The sequence below is a fragment of the Eurosta solidaginis genome, chromosome 1, assembly GCF_040869045.1.
Source record: "Eurosta solidaginis isolate ZX-2024a chromosome 1, ASM4086904v1, whole genome shotgun sequence".
Lineage (NCBI taxonomy): Eukaryota > Metazoa > Arthropoda > Insecta > Diptera > Tephritidae > Eurosta > Eurosta solidaginis.
The window spans coordinates 354,578,921-354,603,332 of NC_090319.1; the positions used below are offsets into that span (position 1 = coordinate 354,578,921).

The following is a 24,412-nucleotide window of genomic DNA, read 5'->3' on the forward strand; positions in this document are numbered from 1 at the left end:
TGAGTATATAATGTTCGGTTACACCCGAACTTAGACACCTTTACTTGTTTCTTTTTCTTTTTTTATTCCTTTATATTATTTTATTAAATTTTCCTCCACAAAACAGCTGCATATAATGTTGGAAGACACGATTTTCACACAATATTTTTCTTTATGACTTTTCGCGTCCACTTTTTTTTTGTAATTATATACAAACTCTACACACACATATATACATATATATAGATATAGACTGCGGATCGAGAAAAATGTGCTTGAAAATTTTCATTTCTATGCCTTTGGTTCAGTTAATATTTGCGCTTACGGCGCGATGTATTTAAATATTCGCCGTCTAGCCAAACGATAGCGATTGATCGTGACGTTCGAAAACGATTAAAAAATTATATTCTAAAACGAGTGTATTTTTAAAATTTTACAAATAAATTTTTAAATATGCCCACTACATATTGTACAAAGCATTTATAGTGAAATTGTTGTTGTGTTTTCGCATTTCAAATAAAAGTGTGTGTAAATCTGAAATGTATTAATAATAATTAATGAAATGTCTATAAATTATATGAATTTTAAAATAAATTTTATTACCTTCACCTAAATATATATAATATATTAGTAAAATATTGAAAAATATAAAAAATTCGCACCAATGTCGCCGAGCGAGCAATTCAAAAATAAATTTACATCGTGTTTGGGATATTCGTGAATACGGTTCGATAGTGTGAACGCTAGACTCAAGGGGGGAAAAACTGCGGCGGTGTCGTTTTCTGTGATGCTTAAATAAAAAGACTGTTTCAAAATATTTTACAAAATTGAAAAAATTCTTAACTAAAATTACAAATTTTCAACTATTATAGTGATATCAAAAGTCCTGTAAACGACAACGACAAACGTGAATCCACGCCTACAAACTCCACAGATAATAATAATTCAAAGTCGCTAAAAGATCTAGAGCGCGTTCAAAAGCCTAAAGATAAATCAGTGGAGAATTCTACGAATAACAATAAAAACTCGATGAGTGATCGACATAGACGTTATTATGGTGGTGGTGGCGTGGGCGGTGGTAGTGGCCTTTATGGCGGCGCAGGCCCTAGCACGGGACGCTATCAGAAGAGCTCAACCACTGCATCTGCGCTCGATCGTTTACGCTCAAATTTAAGCCCAGTTACTTCCTATTATAAACCGCTAATGCGCACGTTTGGCAGACGCGGCGATGATGATGTTAGTATTGTAACAGAAATGTGGAAGGGGATTGTATTTTGAATATGGCACATAATTTCGAAAGTGTTATATTTGCCGAAAATGTTCGTAAATATATATGAAAAACGTCAACAATAATTGCTCTCAAAATTATCTAAATATAGCTGATACACAATAAAGATCAATGTTTATATCAGATTTTAAGTTTAATCCAAATGAATCATTTAAATTGGAAATAATTTTTCGCTTTGAATTGGTTTCCTCAATCAAGCAAAGTTATGTTCGTGAAAACGAAGATACTTTTAGTGAGAGGATTAAAAAAAGTTCCAGGTTATGCAAGTTTCCATGTCTTCTAGGCGGATGTTTATGTCTTAGCGAGAACAGCTATGATGCTCAAGCCTTTGAAATTTTGCTACCCCGCGCTTCTATCTAAGCTTTTTATTACTTGATGGATCATATGCAACTCCTGTCTTCTTTTGATTTCTCCCAAGCGGATTGGAACGTCTACTGTCAATTCATCGAGTGTAACACCCTCCTTTTCATAAATAGGCCTAACCTACCACTTGAACCCCTTATACAATTCCCATTAAAACCTCTACCAACATGGATCCACATTTTGGCCGATAAGTCCGCAACCGATCTAAATACTTACAAGAAAAGTCTACATATTTGAATCCTCGGCACTAGGTATCGTTGGATACCAAGTCTTAAACAATCTCCGTCCCAATTTACAAGTATGTGTCGCCAGAAGGCAACGCCTTGCCGGAACGTCTATCATCAGCCTCAACTCTTCTCTCTTTAGTCTAATATACTTGATACTTGCACATGACATCCACGTATTTAATGCTGATTGATTCTAAGCAATTCATGTAAAAATTTTGTTTCTCTCAAACGGATTGAAAAGCTTTCCGTACACAAGTTTTTGTAAAATACATTGAAATTCAATTGTGATTTTGGCGACCTCTTAATTAATTACTTATTTTGTTTAAAGCTGGCTTCAGGTCAAATTGAGTAAAACACAATATGCTTAAGTTTTACTACCAATATATTTCGGCTACTCTTCCGGTAACCGTCTTTTATTTACGCCCTGAAGACGGTTACCGGAAGAGTAGCTGAAATATATTGGTAGTAAAACTTAAGCATATTGTGTTTTACTCAATTTGACCTGAAGCCAGCTTTAAACAAAATAAACAATGAAATTCCTTCAAGAATAGCCTCAAAGAGTACGATTGGCGTTTTTCACACTTCACCTGCGATATTGAATATGTTACATGTCGTAGCTTAGTGGATAGCGCCTTCGATTGCGATACAAAGACATTAAAGAGCATAATGCAATGCTGAACAAACAGTTTTTGCTAAATTCACAAACCGGGACACTAGCAAACAACTGCTTGATCTAGCCCCTCTTCCGTAAGCACCATGATCCGACACCTGCCTACGAAGCCGTTTGATTCAAATAAGCAGTAGGAGACCTAATCCTTTTTCCAAATGAAGAATGACATTTAATTCTTCATGAGGTGCGCCATAACCAGACGTCTTTACACCAGACGTCTTTACACCAGACGTCGGCAAATTGAAAATGCAGATGTGTTAGTGAGAGCGCGATGATCTCGCACATCACTTGATGCATCGTTTTGCGTAGCAAGCAATAAGACAAGATCGTTTGTTATTGTCTTTTTAATGCGTACAATGGCAAGCAAAAAATTTATACATTAAAATACATACATTGCATTTGGGCAAGAAAATCTGCCTTTGTATACTTCCTTCAGTTTAGAGTAGTAAGCTGTTAAATTATCATGCTTGGGAAAATACATGGTTTGGATCCGGATAGGGAGCGCTTGTGTGTCGATAGAGGTATTGGGCTGCTATATATATAAGAATTGACAGAAGAAGAGAGGGAAAATAATGCGGGTAGAGGAATAATGTGGGTGCGAAATAGAGGAGAAAGAAGATTATGAACGAGATAGATGGTAACAAGGAATAGCAAAAGTGGTAGAGGTAGAGTAGAAGAAAGGGAAAAAGAATTCCTTCTCTCAAGAGTAACTTTTGCTAGCACGATTTTGTAATTGATTTGCAGCATTAGCAACTTTCGTGGTATTGGCCCACCCTGTATACAACATAAGAGTGCTATAATGTGCATTATGTCGGCTAAAAATTTATGTTTAGTCTTTAGCACACTTTTAAAAACACTTTCTCCCCTTCGCTTAATTGAAAACAAAAATATTCCCTGCATACATATGTGTTCTGTCGTACTTTTCCCATATATTTGGCTCTTTACGTTGCGACCGCGTATGTACCTTTCTATCATTTTCTTTTACCTATATTTTTACAAATACATTCAAAACATAGCCGCTGATTTATTTTGGTTATACCAATGGATTCACCACTTTTATGTTTTTTTTTTTTTTTATTAATTTATTTATCATACATGAGTGTGCGACAGGTATACGTATATCTATTTTGAAGGTCGATTTGTGAACATTATTTTGGTCACTGGTGTTTTTGAAAATTTTATAATACAAAGCATATGAGATGCGAATTTTTATACTCAGCTGAGCAGAGCTCACAGAGTATATAAATTTTGTTCGCATAACGGTACCCCGTAACGACATAAACTAATGGAGATAGATATAGACTTCTATATATCAAAATGATCTGGGCGAAAAAAGAAATTCATTTAGCCATGTCCGTCCGTCCGTCTGTCCGTAAACACGATAACTTGAGTAAATTTTGAGGTATCTTAATGAAATTTGGTATGTGAGTTCCTGGGCACTCATCTCAGACCGCTATTTAAAATGAACGAAATCGGACTATAACCATGCCCACTTTTTCGATATCGAAAATTTCGAAAACCTCAAAAAGTGCGATAATTCATTACCAAAGATGGATAAAGCGATGAAACTTGGTAGGTGGGTTGACGTTATGACGCAGAATAGAAAATTAGTAAAATTTTTTACAATGGGCGTGGCGCCGCCCACTTTTAAAAGAAGGTAATTAAGAGTTTTGCATGCTGTAACTTGGCAGTGGTTGAATATATGATGAAATTTGGCAGGAACGTTACTTCTATTACTATATGTTATATGTAAATAAAAATTAGCAAAATCGAATGATGAACACGCCCACTTAAAAAAAAAATGTAAAAGTCAAATTTAAACAAAAAATTGAATATCTTTAGAGTATATAAGTAAATTATGTCAACATTCAACTCCAGTAATGATATGGTGCAACAAAATATAAAACTAAAAGAAAATTTCAAAATGGGCGTGGCTCCGCCCTTTTTCATTTAATTCGTCTAGAATACTTTTAATGCCATAAATCGAACAAAAATTTACCAATCCTTGTGAAATTTGGTAATGGCATAGCTTCTATGCCGGTAACTGTTTTCTGTGAAAATGGGCGAAATCGGTTGAAGCCACGCCAAGTTTTTATACACAGTCGACCGTCTGTCCTTCCTCTTGGCCGTTAACACGATAACTTGAGCAAAAATCGATATATCTCTACTAAACTTAGTTCGCGTACTTATCTGAACTCACTTTATCTTGGTATTAAAAATGGGCGAAATCCGACTATGAACTTTTTCGATATCGAAAATTTCGAAAAATGAAAAAATGCCATAATTCTATACCAAATACGAAAAAAGGGATGAAACATGGTGATTGGATTGGTTTTTTGACGCAAAATGTAACTTTGGAAAAAAAAAACTTTGTAAAATGGGTATGACACGTACCATATTAGGCAGAAGGAAATCAAAAAGTTCTGCAGGGCGAAATAAAAAGCCCTTGGAATCAGGGCAGGAATACTGTTCGTGGTATTACATATATAAATAAAGTATCGGTAGCCGACAGATGACGTTCTGGGTCACCCTGGTCCACATTTTGTTCGATATCTCGAAAACGCTCTCACATATACAACTAAGGGCCACTACCTTTTAAAACCCTCAATACCTTTAATTTGATACCCATATCGTACAAACAAATTATAGAGTCACCCCTGGTCCACCTTTATGGCGATATCTCGAAAAGGCGCCCACCTATAGAACTAAGGCCTACTCCCTTTTAAAATACTTATGAACATCTTTTATTTGATACTCATATCGTACAAACACATTCTAAAGTCACCCCTGGTCCACCTTTAAGGCGATATCTCGAAAAGGCGTCGACCGATAGAAAAAAGGATCACTTCCTTTTAAAATACTTATTACCACCTTTCATTTGATACCCATATCGTACAAACACATTCTAGAGTCACCCTTGGTCCACCTTTATGGCGATATCTGGAAAAAGCGTCCACCTATAGAACTAAGGCCCACTGCCTTCTAAAATACTCTTTAATACCTTCCATTTGATACCCATGTCATATAAACACATTCCAGGGTTACCGTAGGTTCATTTTGCTAAATGGTGATTTAGCCTTCCTTACTTGTTTCAATTACTTTTGTTCACAAATCTTTTATGATCCATGTTTATGAGTTAACCAATGGTGTGGTAATGTGTGAAAACTGGGCAAAGCACCGGTAAATATAGTAGATTGAAAACAACTGCATTTATTTGAATTCAATAATTACAAAACATTATTTTTAAAATGGAAAATGTCAAATCGCTTACTGATCGTGCCGTTTTAAATACCACGGAACCAATTTTCAAAATACAATTCCCAAATTTCGATACTTTTCGGCTCTTGTAAGTCGTTAAATTTTCCAACTACCGTTCTATTTTTGTGTATGCAGAGAAAAGACACGGATAAAGACAAAACTCCCACCGCTACTGGTACGGGTACAGGCAAACTTTCGGTCATATCACGCTTCGAAAATAAATATTCGGATATATTGGATCGTCGAGTTCGACCGCATGTAGATGATCGTGATAAAACTCTGGAGCCTGACGAAAATCGCAATCCACTATCCAAATCAGCTACCACACATCAGCTGCTAGACGTTACACGTCCAAAACTGTCCTCGAGTTCCTTCAATGCCACCGATCGTAAAGAGCGTACACCCTACCGTTTGGGTAGGAATAAAACAAGTCGGTATTTAGGTGATTCCAACGATAGCGGCTATTTAACAAGCACCAATGGTAGTCGTGGTGCAGAACATGTACTCCTTGACAACAATTACCCACTCGACTACAGCGCCAATAGATATCGTAGAAATTACGAAGCACCGCGGCATCATTTGGATAATTATGAGGCTTTGCAGGCAGGCGGCGCGATGGGTTATGAACCCGGTTCAAGTCGATATGTACACGGACGTGGCCCCGAATATACGGCGGGCTATAATGCGCGCAGCTATAGAAGTCGTGATGTTTACGATGATTATGATCCCAATATCGCTGGGGGTGGTAGTGGGGCAGGCGCACCCAGACAACGTGGTTACGGACGCAATAAAACCTCTGAAAACCTTCTAGCATCTACAATTGCTAATGCGCCGAGCGCGTCAACCTCCTCCGCCTACCGTCCAGCAGAAGACTTTGTGCCAAATTCGCGTAGTCGTTTTGCACATCGACGCCGTGATAATGCAGCACAGCGTGCACCACCGCGCAGAGAAGAATTTACAGCTGAGGATCTCGAAATCTTAAGCGATGATCGGTCGTCAGCCGACAATGCGGCAATACTGTTGCTGCTTAAAGAAGATAGTCAATATTTGGAAGCACGTAAATTTGAAGAACGTGTGCGTAGACGTAAGGAACTAAAAGAGCGCGTTGAACGTTATGCACAAGAAGACGCCGCTGCGGCAGAAGCCGATAAAGTGCAGGCAGAAAAGAAGAAAGCTAAGCAAGCTGAAAAAGATGCGTTGAAGGCGCAAAAGGAAGATGCTAATGTGTATGCAGAAACAGCAACAGCGCAGGAGACGACAACCAAATCAAAAAAAGTAGTTAACGCTACTTCAGATAGTGATAATTCCTCAGAGAGTAGCTCTGATGAGTCCGATAGCAGTAGTCAGGAAAGCAAAATCATAAACACACAATCTAGTACTTCCACAACAACTACACCACCAATAACTAAAGACAAACAAGCTGATACGAAAACAAATACAGCCAATATAACAACAAAAACACAAGCGAAAACAGCCGCGACAACAAGTTCTTTCTCCACTGCTGCTATTTCAACCTCTGGTTTAAGCGCTTTACACGCTGATCGTAATAATAATGATCTCGCCAAGTACAAACCAAGCGCTACGGGTACCAGCTTGAAAGCTAACGGTCTCATGCATTCGTCCAGTTCGGGCGCTTTAGCTTTTGGTGGCATAAGTGAACGGCTTGCTGCTGGACGCTCACAACGCTATCAACCCGCTGCTGGGTCGTCGCGCACTGCAGCCCTATTGGGTGATTCCTCCAATTATGGTGTAGGCACGTCAGCAGTTGATAGCGGCAGCAGTAGCAGCAATCGTAATCAACAACATACGAATCTTTACGGTGATTCATATAAATCGTTATATCTTTACGATCCATATTATCCATATGGTAGTGCTGTTAGTCGTCGTCCAGCTGCTGCTGGCCTATCATCGACTGCGTCTGTATATCAACGCCAACAAATGCATGCGTACCAGCAGCAGCAACAACAACATTTACATCACCAACATATGTTGACGAGGAGTGCCACAAGTGCGGCACTCTTTCAGAGATCGCGTAAAACTTTAGCATCCTTTGTAAGCGAATCGATTTGCTAAACGATTTCTATTATTTTTTTTTTTTTTTTGTAATTCTGTGACATTGAAAGAAATTGCTTGCTTTGCTGCTGCTGCATTCTGCTTCCCGCTGTGAATGGCTTGATTTGCTTGGTCCTGCCTGATAATGCATAGGTGTGTGTTGTTAGCAAAAGAAAACAATTGTGTAAGTTTTAACCAAAAACCGAAAGCTTTGATGCCTACAACGAAAAGACGAGTAGACTTGCTCAAGCTTTGGATATAGAATATATTCTGATATCTAAGTCAGTTCTTAAATAATGCATTTAGCTTTAGTGACAGTTGATTGGGGGATACAATGATTTCGTTATTGTATTCAGCTATATCTTAAAGAGTTTAATGGAATAGCATACTAGACTTCCACCTGCAAACCCTCTTGCTTGGCGCTCTGCGGGTGTTCTCAAAGCTGCGTCTTAAGGCATCGTTTCCAGAGCCTAAAATGCATTTTGGCTGTCTAAATCTTGATCACTTGTTTAGATGTAAGATTTTATGGGAAGTACTTTAATATTCCGAAACGAAATGCACCTATACCATAGGATCAACTTACGTAAATTTTTTTTTTTTATTTATTTGTCGACAATGGTTAGAACAATTTCAGTGCAATAATTGACTTTAAATCTATAAACATTTACTTCTATCTCTGAAATTAATCCTGAATTGATCCTTCCATTTCAAAACAAATTACTTGTGATGGCCTGCAGCACTCCAACTCGTGGTCTTATGTTAAAAATGACTTCCGAAACAAATTGACGCTATCTACATGCTTTGTTTTGACGCTTAAATCCAAATAAGGTTGAAGCGATAAACGAAATAACAAATAAAAACAACCGAATTAAGTCTTAAAAAATAATACATATTTAAAATCCACATTATACTTTATTTATGATACTTTTTTTTCATATATCCAACTGTGTCTCAGAAGAATTAGTTCGACTAGTTTGTTGATCACTTTATAATCTATTTATAACTCCACTTAAATTACAATTTTTCTTACTTTGTGGACATTCAAATATACAAAATTATTAGTGGGCTGCGCTATAATTTTATTGCTCAAAATTTTGATTAGTTACCTTTCAAATACGCAATTAATCGTTTAATTGTATTTTTTGGTTACTGAAACAAAAAGTGTTCTCAAGTTTTTGATAAATCAAAAAGCTGAGCTTGAGTAAAGTAATCAACCATATTTTCTGCAGCTCCCATACTTTACCTACTTCAATCAGCTTGAGCAAAATTAATATTTTTTCATAAACCTTTTTCAATAATTCAAGTGACGTTTAATTTTTATTAGTAACCAAGTAATTGATTAATTGAACAATTGATTACTCAATATATTTGATCAATGGAATAAACGCACAGACCTAAAAATTATACAATCCTCAACTTATTTAAATTTCTTTAAAATTTTACTTTTTAATTTAAAAAGTCCCATCAATTTATTAAAATTAATTGGAGGTAATAATTCTCGCAGTATATTCAAAAGTTGGTAAAATTCCTGCCTGCTGCTACTGCTTTTTTATATTTGCATGAAACCCTTATTAACCATTAACAATATATGGCTCATACCTACTTGCCATATTCCTGCCAGTAACAAATTTTTATTTATTTCTTCTGTTAGATTAGTTAATTCAGGGCTTGTGCCGTATGCGTCAAATTGCAATAAAAAGTTCCTTTCTTGGAAATAAAGTCAAATAATAACTTCCCGCTCAGAGCTGTAAAATATTGCTATTATTATTTGATTGCATTGACAAAATATTCTATGTTTTTTGTTATTTTTGGTGCAATAGCATTTGCTAATTAATTTGCAATCCCAAAATATTACAATTGATTGCTTTTATCGTAACTTTAAAAATAAATGAATAATAATAAACTTATTTGCAGTAATATGAAGGTTATTGCTTGCGCTTTGCATACAAATGTTGTTACAATCATTACAATTATAATTGATTGCAATTGTCTGCAATCATTTGTTGTAAAATCTTTGATTGCATACAACTTAAGATTGCAATCAATCGGGAATAACAAATATGTAAGCTTTTTCACTGAATTGATTTATAAAAAAATGAATTCAATTGATTGCAGTCGATGATTGATTTTATTTCAATCTTCAATTTTTGAAACCAGCAGTAAGTTTTTATTGCAACAAACTTAAAGCACAATTAATGATTGCTAAGCAAAATAACTATACACTTTTACAGCTCTGATTGCGCCAGAAATAAAAACAAATCAATGAAAGCTTTTTTGGTATATTCCAATGCAAGTTTCGTTGTTTTGTGATTAAAATTAATTAGTTTTAAATACAAATAGTTATTTTTTCAAGACCTTAGAAGAATTTTATTTGGTTGGTAATTTAATGGAATTCATTAGGTTTACTTTAATTTTCCCTTACAATAAAAGTAGTCAATTCAATGATATTGACTCAATAAGTAGATTACTATTTTTTAACTGCTCACAATGTGTAGTTTATATTTAGTCCATAGAGAGATAGCTCTAATCCCATAGAATGAAATATGTCTAGTTTTTTAAAATATAATTTTTTTCGATTTCAGTGTAATGTTAGATTGGTCGTTCTTTAAAAGTTTGCAGACATATCACATTTAAGCAACGCATTGTAAGATTGGTAAACATTTTAAAATTATTTCTAAGGCTGACCCTTTGTTCCACTAATTGACTAAGTTGATTGGTGTTAATTTATTCAATTACTTGTTTAATCATTTTGCTCAAATGCTCGTACGTATAGTTGACTGTAGAAAATAATAGAATGCTGTTAAATGGGTATACTAAATTATAAAACATGTGATGGCGAATGGGATAAAGCACGTAAGGCCGGAATTGTGTGATTACTCACTTTATTCAAACTGTGATAAATCAAAAAGTCGATTACTCAATACAATTTCGGTTTAATCAAAGAACTGATTAATCGAAGAAACTTCCTCTTTGATCAATCCGTATCAAAAAATATAAATAATCGTTTAGTTGAATAATCTTAAATGTGATTCATAATTACTTTGAGTTATCAATTAATTGATTACTTAACTTAGATAAAATTATATTATGTTACATAAAAAAAATTAAGATATTTAAGAGTAAATTAGTTAAGATTATGTTTACGAAATTATATGTACTAATAATCAATGATAAATATTTGTTAATTAAGTATATTCCCTTGCTTATAACAAATAGATATATAATTTATAGTAATCCTACTTGTTTTTTTTTAGTAAATTTTTAATAATTTATATTATTTCACATTCTTAATTTACAAAATATACTACTATTTTCATATAAATGCTCTATAAATAATAATTATATACATGCACACCTAAAATATTTGCATTGCAATTGAAAAAATCCATAAATTGTCTTGTGTTTAGTTTGAATTAACTTCCGTTTATGGTTTTTTCTTTTTATACTTATACGACTAATTTTTGAAAAGTTTCTTACGACTTTACTTACAAACGTACGTTGTACTTTTACTAAAAACATTTATTAAAAACAAAAAATATGTTTTTTTGTGAAATTGATTTAAAAAAACAAAACCAAACCAAAAATTTGTCCGAACTATTTTCTTACCGAAAAAACGATACGTATTTTTCTCGTGTTTTTTTCTGATTATGGTGATGATGATCATGATGATAAACAATTGATGTTGGGTTTGATGAACGGACATGATGATATTGATGAACAATGATGATGATGATGATGAATTTGATGAACAATTGGTGCTGGTGTTGCGATATTTGTTATAATGGCTTTGCTTTGCACGAATTTTACTACACAACTACAATTGGCATTGGCAATATGACAAATAAATTGGGGATGATGGAAATTATGATTATTCTGATGGTATTTATGCTACGCACTTCAAATTGAATAATATGTGGTGTCAACGTGGGAACAATAATTTGGATGTTATGCTACTTATTTGATACTGATGATTTCTGTTGTATTACATTGTGCTCTGGGTATTATGATGATGATGGATGGCGGCTACGTGAACTATTTCAACCGTTGCTGTTAATGGCTTCTGATACACATCTCCTTGCTGTTGGCGTCTGTCCCTAAACTGCGGGACCTGGGCATGTTTTTCTTTTTTCTCTGTTTCTTTTTTTCTTTTTCTCTCTTTCTTCACATGTTTATGTAACCATGACTGATCACCACCTTGTATCGCGCTCTACTTCAATGAATCAATCAACAAACAACTCCAAACTCTCGCATACACCACCAACGCATGAACGACTCTCGACTCTTGTCTCAATAATAACGTTATCAACTATCAATACCGTACAACAACCAACAAAATTCTACTTAATGTCATTTGCCACCAACAACAATGCCATTGTCAATGCCAATTTATTTTGCTGTTCTTTTAACACACAATGACCTGCTCTCTACGACCGATGAATTAAAACGAAACATTTACGATCCAATCACTCGCTTTACCAAAACACTCACACAGACAGCAAAGCCCGTCATACAAGATGATGCTGATGGCCACTTGATATATCATAATGGCGATATACTTCATCACAGATGTTCGTGACAACTTTTTGTTTTACTTTCCTTTTTACTATTTCCTTTTTATCCTTAGTATATAAATTACATGAAACATATACTATAAATAAAAATAAAGTTAGGAGTAGATATAGTGCGCGATATAGAATCAGCCAAAAAATAAAAGCATTATTTTTTTACAATAATTTTGCAGAATTTAGATATTAATTTCAAATATTTAAAAGTTTGCTCCACGTTTTTAATTTATTTAATACAAAACATTATGTGACACCAAAAAATTCATAAGTAAGTCATACAATTTTGTAGTAGATATTGAAGATCTAAGAATGACTGCATACAAGATTTTCTCCGAAAACCCCCAAAATCGTCAGTTACGGACAAAAACCCGATTTTTCGTACCTTTGGACCCTTACGAGTCTGAACTTTTGTGGACTATTGATCCATTTTCTGTTTCTCTCCGAATCATATAAGAAGAGACTTAGACTTTTCAATGATCATATATATTGTTTCTAATTGCTGTTTTTATGTACGGGTCCCTTTTTCGCTCTTATTTGGAATCCAAATCTATAAATAAAGTTTTGTTTGTAAAGATGGAGATTCGGGCTATTAGCGAGCTTTTGATAATTTTGGTCGTAGTGCTTTTGTTTAGCTAAATTTTATTAAAATAATTTGTTGAAAATAAACGATTGCCAGCACACAAAGAAATCTATTTATACTATGGCACTATTGTGAATATTTGCACTGCATTACCGGCAGTTGCTTCCATACGCCAGATGACAGCGCAAGCTGTACGTTTTAATTGATTGATAGAACAGAATATTGGTTGCGCGAGATGCGCACGGGTCCGGCTCGTATATATGTATATCAACTAGAAAAACATAATACAATAAAGCCTCTTCTTATATGATCCCTAGAGAAATTGAAAGTCGGTTTATAGATAACAAAGTAATAGGCTTTGCAAGAGTTCAAAAGCACGAAACCCCGGTTTTTGCCCGTAATTCACAATTGTAGCGGTGTCCGGAGATTCTGGTATAATCATCCTTAGATATTCAAAATCTAAAAAAAATTGTATCACATCCCAGGTGTTTTCACTTCTGTCCGTTTTGTAACACTTTGAATTAAAAATTAATTTTCAATTGGCAGAATCAAGTTTTTTAGTCTATAAATTTAGTTTTTTTTCCTTAGATTTCGTTTTAAAATTTTTCGTCTACAAAATCTAATTTTTTTTCGTATTACATAACTTATGTAAATTAAATACTTAAAATTTTGGGGCACAGTCACTCACAGTCTAAATAAGATGCAGGGATTTTCCATATATTTGCTATTCATCGTTATTTAACAATTTTATTTAGGGCTTTGAACATTAGCGTCATATTGATCATTCCATTACAATCATTCACTGTTTGAAACAAAGATTTTTTGTGTAAATTTGTTTAATATTTTCCTGTATGTTTTAGCCAAGATCTGATAAATCAAAAAAATTTAGAATTTTCTTCACAATATTTCTGGTTCTTAAAATTTATATTTTGATATATGTATATAAATAAATACATATACATATATGTAACCCGGCCTATGAAAAGGAGGCTTATGACTCAAAAAAAACTACTACACTACTAAGAAACTGAAAAAATGCATTGTTTATCTTTAACAGCTGTTTCTCGGAATTTCTTTTTTGAGTCATAAGCCATATTTCAAAGATTTTTTGTGTAAATTTGTTTAAAATTTTCTTGTATGTTTTAGCCAAGATCTGATAAATCAAAAAAATTTAGAATTTTCTTCACAATATTTCTGGTTCTTAAAATTTATATTTTGATATATTTATATAAATAAGTACATATACATATATGTAACCCGGCCTATGAAAAGGTGGCTTATGACTCAAAAAAAAAACTACTACACTACTAAGAAACTGATAAAATGCATTGTTTATCTTTAACAGCTGTTTCTCGGAATTTCTTTTTTGAGTCATAAGCCATATTTTCATAGGCCGGATCACATATAAATAAAATTACTTAATGAAGCAGTGGTTTTTGTGACTAATTTGGAAAAAAGTATCTGCAACTGCGAGTAAAAAAATAGCAGAAATTATTTGCAGTTTTTTCGACTTTTTTATTTTCGTGAATTAAAAAAAAAACATGAATTTTGTAACTGAAAACTGCGTAAACCAATTTCGAAAACGCTTTCGAAAAATTTTAAAATTCGATATCTATTTTTTATTGTCTCATTAAAAAAAAATTATATTTTTTATATAATATTTCGGATACTTTTGAGTATGCGATTAATACGGATTAATTTTGCTTAGAAAAAAAAAATTACAAAAAATTAATAATAATGTCGAGATTTTAATCTTCTACAAAAAACTGCATACTCTAAATTTTTCTAAAATTGCAAAAATAATAATTTACAAACTAAAATTTACATTTTCGAACTTTTAAGAGTTTCGAAATTGGTTTATATTCTTTTCGTCATACGGTTCATTAAATTGAAACGAAAAAAAAGAAAATAACTGATAAATTTTTTTAAATGGAACCCAGCTTTATTTTTGAGATATTTATATTAATAAAAAAAATCGAAAATTTTAGAATCTCTGAATTGCTTGTATATTCGTTGGTCGTTTTGGTTTCTTAGATTTAAAAGTTATTAATTTTTTTTACTGTTTTATCGGCCTATTTGTTTGCAATCTCAAGGGTACGAAACAAGGGCAAGGCCTCAAGATTAATCTTTGTCAATTTCTCGAAATAGATATATACAACTAGCTATGGTAGCTGTTTAAAATTTTCTTTCTTCTATTCTATTATATTTAAAATAAATATTGGTACTTAGGGAATTTAAATGAATTCCTGTTGTTTTTGGGTACCTTTCATATATATTATTAAAAAAAAATTATATCTAGGAAATTTAAGAATTTTAAAGTTTTTTGGCAATAAAATAAAATAATTTTTGATGCAGCATTTTGAGGGTCCTTAATGAAGTGTGGATACAACTTTCTTTTTCAAATGCGCAAGAAATTTCAAAATTTAATTTTATTTAATTAATATAAAAATATTTCAGAGCATTACAAAAATTTTACCTGGCTATAGTTGCAATATTATCTTTTGTCATTTTTTCGAAACAGATTGCTTTTCGAGTTTACGGGTGCGAACCTATTGATGGTGGTATTGAACGCAGAAAACTTTGAATTTTTGCATTTTTTTTTTTAATTATTTGAATTTGCAAATTCTAGACCACATGTAAATTAAAAGTAAAATTTTAAAATATTTGTTGACCGATACAGGATGTGTAGACGACCACTTCTTTGCGCATTCGTTTTGTATCAATATCAAAACCTGTGTATGTATGCTTGAGCTCAATGTTGGGCGTCAACGCCAGTAATTTACTATTTAAAAAAAAAATTGTTTAAAAAATGCGAAATTTAAATTTATAATGTAACAGCTTTCGAAACGCGATAAGAGTAAGACTGGGAGTGACTGTAAACATTTTGAAGTTAAATAAAGCCGAAGGAAATAAATAAATTAATAAATAATAATAATAATATTTACAAATTTTAGCGCAATATTATAGCAACTCGTAAATATGTTTTAAGGAAAATATTTCAATCATTTTCGCACCGCATCAAGGGCAATAGAAGTTTCTGTTTGCACTACAACGTTGTCATTTTTTTGCGAAATTTCAGATAAAATCATGGCAACTCTGGGCGAGGGTACCTTTGGGCGTGTTGTCAAGGTCAAGGATATGGAAAGGTATGTTTTTGAAGATTTTAATTGAGACTAAGATTTTCTATTAAATCGATTTAAGGTATTTTATTATATTTACTAAGCATTTTTCGAAAACATACAAAACTAATATTGAACTTTATAATATTTACTACTTTGCAGGGACTTTTGCATGGCCTTGAAGATCATTAAAAACGTGGAGAAATATCGCGAAGCTGCCAAGCTGGAAATAAATGCTTTGGAAAAAATCGCACAAAAAGATCCACATGGCGAAAAGTAAGTTTATATTTCAAACATATCTTTTTTGATATATAACTTTAAACACAAAAATACCAGTAAACATTTTTAATTATTTCTTTTATTTATTTTCTTTGATTTTTGAAAAGAAAAAACTCCTAATAGTTTTCAAAAGAAAAAAAAACAAAAAAATATATATATATAACAATGTACAATTCCTATGCAATAAAATGGATAACATCCTTAATTTTCAAAAATTAATACGAATTTTGAGCGACTTATTAGACTAAGTTAACGTATTTCAAAACGTGTTCAGTTAAACATGGCAATTGATTGGGGGTACAAAAACGCATACTAAAAACAATCAGAAAATTCAAAAAAAAAATTCAATCCAGATTTTTTAAACACGTCCCCAGTTTTCGAAAACGTTTTCGAATTTGGTTTGCATAGCTTTAATTACAGAATTAATTGAATTTCTTTCTAATGCTAATGAAAATTAATAAAATTTGTTAATAGTATGCATATTAGATTGGGTCGATTTATTAACCGATATCACGCCATCGATTTTTCGATAGGATTTGTGCTCAGGAAAATAAGTTCCACACTACGCATACCCAAAAAAATAATTTTCGAGCCTGCGAATATAATTTTTTTTTTTACTTTTTTCGACTTTGATTTTTAAGGTTTTTTTCATGACCTACTAAAAAATTTTCATTTGATTGTATAATTTTCATGTATACCCTGTCCGACCTAAAAACGTTGTCGATAACAGTTTTTTGAAAAAAAAAAAAAATTTTTAGTAGGTCATGAAAAAAACCTTAAAAATCAAAGTCGAAAAAAGTAAAGAAAAATGAAATTTCGCAGACTCGAAAATTATTTTTTTGGGTATGCGTAGTGGAACTTTTTTTCCTGAGCCCAAATCCTATCGAAAAATCGATGGCGCGATATCGGTTAACTTTCGTCCATACAAATCGACCCAGTCTAATGCATATATTGCTGTTTTCGTGCACGAAGCTGTAAGAACTTCCTTTTTTTCAAACATGGTGGAGTAGAAGAAGTTGTAAAGATTTAAATAATAAAAAAGAAACTTTTCTTATAATTTGTCATCAGCCAACAAATTCAAAATCTTTTCCCGACATCTAATTAGTTTCCCTTCATATTCTGAATAGTATTCTACAAAAACTCGTAAACTTGTGCACGGCAAAGAATTTCAGTCTAAGTTTGAAACAATTCACCGTTTTAAACAATTTAGGATTTTTATAGAAAATTCCAAAACTTTGATCCTAGTACCTTGTTTTTTTATTGGCTTGGTTCAGATTTCAGACTTAATTGAAAAAGAAGTCGAAAATATTCCAAACAAAACAATGCCAGTAGCAGAATAAAACTTCGCTCCCAACGAAAAATTGCACTTTTCAAATTATCAGATGTTAGTCTCCTAGGGTAACTATGGTAGTTTTCAAATAATGAAACGTGTTAGTCTTCCATATGACCGATGAAGCGTTTAGAGATTTTTTATTTCTTCAAACTTGTTCAAGTCAAAAAATTCTATATTTAGACTAAAGTTTTAAAGTGTGTAAAGAATTAACCTACATGTGTGTCTATTCTACTCTAACGATTTTTGTTTCTTTCTTTCTCCCTTACAGTTTGTGTGTAAAAATGATTGATTGGTTTGACTATCATGGTCATATGTGCATCGTTTTTGAGATGTTAGGTTTAAGTGTGTTCGATTTCTTGGTGAGTTCTTGCTTTAACTTCTATTATTATCATAATTTCCTAACGTTTTTTTTCTTTTAACTCTCTTTCTCTCTCTCTCTCTCTCTCTCTCTCCCAACAGCGTGAGAACAACTATGAACCATATCCATTGGAACAAGTACGACATATGGCCTACCAGTTATGCTATTCAGTAAAATTTTTACATGAAAATCGCTTAACGCACACGGACCTCAAGCCAGAAAATATACTCTTCGTTGATTCAGAGTATACAACGCATTACAATCACAAAATTGTAAGTTTTAAATGATACAAAAATTGACAAAACTAAAACGAAATATGCTTAAAAATGTGTGAGCTAAAGTTTCTAACGTGTTTGTTTATTGTCTGTTTGATTATTCTTAAACCTGGAACCCGCTTGTGTGAAAAGATCGATAAAATTGTCAGCTCGATTATTCTATAGAGAGAAGTTACAGAAGCGTACTTCTGAACATTTTTGATTTATCGCTGAAAATTTACACATAACATTATTAGGGGGCTGAGAATATACCAGCGGCAGGTATGCCTGTCGTAAGAGGCGACTAAAATAACAAATTGGTTCAAGTGGGTTGTGTAGCGCAACTCTTTCAAGGTGTTGCCAGCGCAATATATAGCTTCTCCAACCCGCTTGTCAACCTCAACTGCCTGAATCCTGTTTCTTTAACAGCCGAGGCTCTGTCGAACCCAAGTTCCTCACGGATCTTTGGCGTAGAAGGTTTCATGTGTTCATACCAAATCGTTCCCGAGATGGTCGGACTGTTGCCTTATGGGTGATTGTTACTTGGATCAAACCACTTATTTTGTAGAGATTGATCCAAAGAAAAAAGTTATTTCCCCGTTTTTCGGTGTAAGCCTCCCAAATATAGATATTGGCTTTCGAAGCTCAAAATTAGACCCTTGTCAGTGTGTCACGTGCAAGGGATGGTTGCATCGGACAGGATGTTCTGGGCTAGCCCCCGCCCCGTTTTCTTCTCACTCTCTGCCCGACACTAGCATTCGAGTAGGTCAGGAAGACAAACTCTTAAGCCTCGTTTTCATTATGGCTGCCAAATAGTGCCAGTTGCGTTTGCAGTCAGGTTTGACAGCTCACTGTCAGACAAAATGGCATCCAAGTGAAAACGACCAAGTTTGCCAGCGCAGTTGGAAATGTTTGACACACAAAACAGATTTGCCAACATGCTGCCAAATCTGTCATTAAACGAGCAATTCTTGTTTGTCTGTATAGCTGAATGATCTCGGGAACGGCTCAACCGATTTAAATGAAATTTGGCACAGAGATAATATATCACCTTCTAAGACTTTCTACTTAGGTGTTACCACTCAGAATGTTTCACAAGGTTGCCACCTATTCGAAATTAAAAAAAAAATTGCATGACACATACCGATATGGGTATGAAACGAAAGGTATTTCACCCCGCATTACAATAGGGAAATTTTTGAGTAGGGTTGCCATTTAGGATTGCCACCTATTCGAAATTTAAAAAAATTGCATGCGATATGCCGATATGGGTATCAAACGAAAGGTATTTCACCCCGCATTACAATAGGGAAATTTTTGAGTAGGGTTGCCATTTAGGGTTGCCACCTATTCGAAATTTAAAAAAATTGCATGAGATATGTCGATATGGGTATCAAAGGAAAGGTATTTCACTCCGCATTACAATAGGAACATTTTTGAGCAGGGTTGCCATTTAGGGTTGCCATCTATTCGAAATTAAAAAAAATTGCATGAGATATGCCGATATGTGTATCAAACGAAAGGTATTTCACTCCGCATTAAAATAGGGACATTTTTGAGTAGGGTTGCCATTTAGGGTTGCCTCCTATTCGAAATTAAAAAAAATTGCATGAGATATGCCGATATGTGTATCAAACGAAAGGTATTTCACTCCGCATTACAATAGGGACATTTTTGAGTAGGGTTGCCATTTAGGGTTGCCACCTATTCGAAATTTAAAATAATTGTATGAAATATGCCGATATGGGTATCCACCCGAAAGGTATTTTACTCCGCATTACAATAGAAACATTTTTGAGTAGGGTTGTCGTTTAGGGTTGCCACCTATTCGAAATTTAAAAATATTGCATGAGGTATGCCGATATGGGTATCAAACGAAAGGTATTTCACTCCGCATTACAATAGGGACATCTTTGAGTAGGGTTGCCATTTGGGGTTGGGGTAGTTGGAGGACGTAATGGATGAGTCAGCTTCAAATTCTGCAATTTTCGCTCACCCAGTCGGTAGTACCACTGAAAAAGGGAAGCGGGTGAGAAAACTGACTGAAAAATGGACAGCCGAGCAAACGGAAAGGCTATTGCAGGAAGTAGAGGTCAGGGAAGGGACCTCGAATTTTCTTTCGCCTCAATACAGGGACCGGAATTTGAGGGAGGCTCAATGGCAAAATGTGGCGGATATTTTAAAGATGTCGCGATTTGAGGTATCTGCAAAGTGGAACAGCCTGCGCAGCTCTTTCTTTTTTTATTTATAAATATACTAGCCTTTACCCGCGGCCCCTTCCGCAAGGAGAATGAAATATATGGGCTATTCACGTTAGCCTGCTTATCAAGTTATCTGTTTAAACATTTCTTTCTGTCTAATGCACTTTATTTTTGTAATTGAGTAAAAAAAAACTATATTATGAGCTGATAACCTGATAGGATCCAACAAATGATCCCGAATTTATCCAGAAAAAGCCTCGAAATTACCCCGACGATATCGCGGACGGATCCCGGAAACCATCCAGAAAGGCCCCGGAAGGGTCTCCAAAAGTTCCCGGAATAGTCCCGAAAAAAAACCCGAAATGACAACGACACGATTCTAGACTTATCCAGAACCACACAGAAATGATGCCGGAAAGGTCCCCAAACGATCCCGTACAGATCCCGAAAACCATCCAGAAATGCCCCGGAAGGGTCTCCAAAAGTTCCAGGAATAGTCCCAAAAAAACCCGAAATGACAACGACACGATTCTAGACTTATCCAGAGAACCACACAGAAATGATGCTGGAAGGGTCCCCAAACGATCCCGTACAGATCCCGAAAACCCTCCAGAAATGATGCCGAAAGGGCCCTCAAGTGATCCCGTATCAATCGAGAAAAGTACCGATATGACCCCGACGGAATCCCGGACGGATCCCGAAAACTATCAAGACATGATGCCGGAAAGGTCCCCCAAATGATCCCAATAGTCCCGAAATGATCCTGATGGGATCCCGGGCGGATCCCTAAAACCCTCCAGAAATTATGCCGAAAGGGTCCCCAAATGATCCAGAAAAAGTCCCGAAATGACCCTGATGGGATCCCGGATGGATCCCTAAAACCCTCCAGAAATGATGCCGAAAGGGTCCCCAAATGATCCCGTATTAGTCGCGAAAAAGTCCCGAAATGACCCCGAGGGGATCCCGGACGGATACCCAAAACCATTGAGAAATGATGCCGGAAGGTACCCCAAATGATCCCGAAAAGTCCCGAAATTACCCTGAAACCCTCCAGAAATTATACCGAAAGGGTCCCCAAATGATCCCGTTTTAGTCGCGAAAAAGTACCGAAATTACCCCGATGGGATCCCGGACGGAACCCGAAAACCAACCAGAAATGACGCCGGTAGGTACCCCAAATGATCCCGAAATAGTTCCGAAATGACCCCGTCTCTGTCAAAATTATTTACTTAACGTTTGACGTCAGTGGTGAAAACTGGATGTCAATCGACTGACCACAATTTGATGACAGTCTTTGGCACACACTGCTATATCGACTTCATGCCAGTTTTTAATATGTAATGGAAACACATTTGCCACCAAATCGCCATGGTGACAGTTATGTCAGTATTTGATGTCAGTGATTTTGACATAGTGAAAACAAAGCATTAGTCCCTACCACCATTTGCCAGCACAGAATATGTATATATATATGAATATGGACGGTGCCACTTTCCTAGATGTTCTGGTCTCAGCGACAGCAACCCCCGAAGGGTTTCATCGCGCCATGCTGTCAGGCCGCAAACCCAACTACACCGGGTACCCAAATGCTTACCCAGGGACGTCCAGTGCCAGGGCCACAACACAAATGCGTCCTGGCCTCCCTCAACTCAGACGTAGTCACCTATCACTTACCCGGAGAGCGACGACGTCTTCCGCTGTTGCACTTCAGGATTCTGCAGTTAAACTGTAATAGGTTAACTGGAAAGATCACGGAAGTAGTTGATTTCATGAAGCGGCATAACATCCGCCTTGCAGCGATCCAAGAGACCAAACACACAGCAAGATCAGAAAAGATCGCGAGAGCGGAAATGGAGACGGTCTCGCGTTTATTCCCTTCTATTTAGTTAATTTTTCCAAAAATCGTATAGTTCCATGGAACAAATACTTGACGCGATTTACCTGCGAGGAGATCTAGGCCGAGGTTCTCTTCCAATTTTCGTCGTGCTATTTTTTTATTTTTCTTACAAATTGAGCTGCCGAGGGGCGACCCCTTTTAGAAAAACTTTTTTAAATACCATAAGTCGATCAAAATTCTTTGAAATCGTTTAATTTTCGTGACGTTTCCTTAAAATATATGTAAGAGCACACAATTGGGTATAAAGTGTTCGGTTTCGTCCAAACTTTAACTTCCTTACTTGTTTTCTATATAAATTCAAAACATAAGATCTCATTTAAAAAAAATGTTTTTTCATTCATTTTTCCAAAAGGAGCTTTTCGGCCGATAAATAAAAAGACAACAACTTTTGTTTTTTCTTATTCTCCTACGCGTTTATAACATCTTCATCAGGGAGCCTGATTTATTCTTTACATAAAATGGTTACTTTTTACATGCAACATTTGGTAAAAAAACATTTATTCACCAACATATAGAAATTTGCACAATTAAAATTGTTTGACTGCGTCCATTGCCTCGTCCATTGCATTTGATGGCAGTTGTGTATGCGCCGTTTAAATTATTTATTACGTCTTCTTTGAAGTTTACCATCTTCTCTATTTTTTGTTGTATGCGTAACCCTTCGATTGTTAGTCGTGTCACCTCTCCTCTCTATATCCATAATCTTAACATTGTCGAAGTCCGCTGTATGGCCTTTACTTTCACTTTTGATAAAACTTCCGAAGTACTCACTTGGATCGAGTATACTCGATACTTTTTACTGAGTATGAGTACTAGCATCGATACTTTTTTTAAAAGTTCTATCACTACCCATCACAATGATTTAGTAAACACTTCGAGTGAATTTCCGCCATAAAAATTTTAACTCCAGTTGAAGTTGATAAGAGTTTTTCCTGTCACTTCGGTCGCTTAAGCTAATGTTATCGAACAAAGCGGCAACGCTAAACTACACCTTTTTCAGTTATAGTTCAAAAAATTACTATTGAAGTTCAGAATTTTTCAATTGAATTTAAAATATAGTCTTCTCAGCTTAACTTGTTTCTGAATTTCAATTGCAATTTTCTGAATCAAAACTGAAGAAGGTACAGTCAACTCGAACTACATTTTTAAAAACGAAAAAAATATATTATGTCGTGTACCTACATACATATCTATAAGCGATAACCATTTGTGTTTTTTTTTTGTTTATTTTTAGAATCGTGAAGTGCGTCGCGTCAAAAATACCGATGTCCGCCTCATCGATTTTGGCTCAGCCACATTTGATCATGAGCATCATAGCACAATTGTATCAACACGTCATTACCGTGCACCGGAGGTTATACTTGAGTTGGGTTGGTCACAACCTTGTGATGTTTGGTCTATTGGGTAAGTAAAAAAGTTATTATAAAATAACATACTTGAGGATGGTTATTCAACAAAATTGAACGGGGTTCGCCAGAAAGACCCAGATCACAGATCCTAAATCCAAGGTGCGATAATGATTTTATCAGGAATTGTAACCGAAATCAAGCTCTAGTTTAAACTTCATAAAATCAACCATTGTGTTCAGTTTCAGTCGATACTAATCTTCAAAATAAGTTTTTCAATGGAAATAAGCGATCTTGTGGTTAAACTGCAAGAATTCCGTTCTGAGGATTTGTGGACGTGAGCTTAAGCTTCAAATTAGATTAGAGTAAAAGGTTTCATCATCCTTTTTAAACGGTTTTATTTGGGCTGATTTGACAGGCTGGACCGCACTTTTTTGTAATTGAAATTTAAGTAACTTCCCCATAAGCTACAAGCTTGAAACTTGAAATATAGTTGAGAACCCGATGACAATGCAATAATAAGCAAAAATCGCCGCTAGATGGCGCAAGGATCGATATATTCACAGAAATCGTATTTGCGGTCCGATTTGGCTCATATTTGGAACACATAAAACATACAAGAATAGAAAGCGGCCGATGAAAA

General features: G+C 34.8%; 1 protein-coding gene across 8 annotated transcripts in view; it reads left to right on the forward strand.

Annotated features, from left to right (window-relative positions):
- The window catches only part of Doa (Darkener of apricot), a 312,594-nt gene that overhangs the window by 273,413 nt on the left and 14,769 nt on the right, over positions 1 to 24,412 (forward strand). For 4 of the 8 annotated variants that reach the window (XM_067762707.1, XM_067762708.1, XM_067762709.1 and 1 more), the window contains 8 exons: positions 852 to 1,215; positions 5,921 to 7,837; positions 12,330 to 12,405; positions 16,062 to 16,128; positions 16,264 to 16,377; positions 17,982 to 18,072; positions 18,173 to 18,343; positions 23,658 to 23,827. In XM_067762707.1, the coding sequence (XP_067618808.1) occupies positions 852 to 1,215; positions 5,921 to 7,837; positions 12,330 to 12,405; positions 16,062 to 16,128; positions 16,264 to 16,377; positions 17,982 to 18,072; positions 18,173 to 18,343; positions 23,658 to 23,827 (2,970 nt within the window). The remainder of the gene's footprint in view (positions 1 to 851; positions 1,216 to 5,920; positions 7,838 to 12,329; positions 12,406 to 16,061; positions 16,129 to 16,263; positions 16,378 to 17,981; positions 18,073 to 18,172; positions 18,344 to 23,657; positions 23,828 to 24,412) is intronic. The other 4 variants (XM_067762712.1, XM_067762711.1, XM_067762705.1 and 1 more) reach the window with 1 other exon arrangement.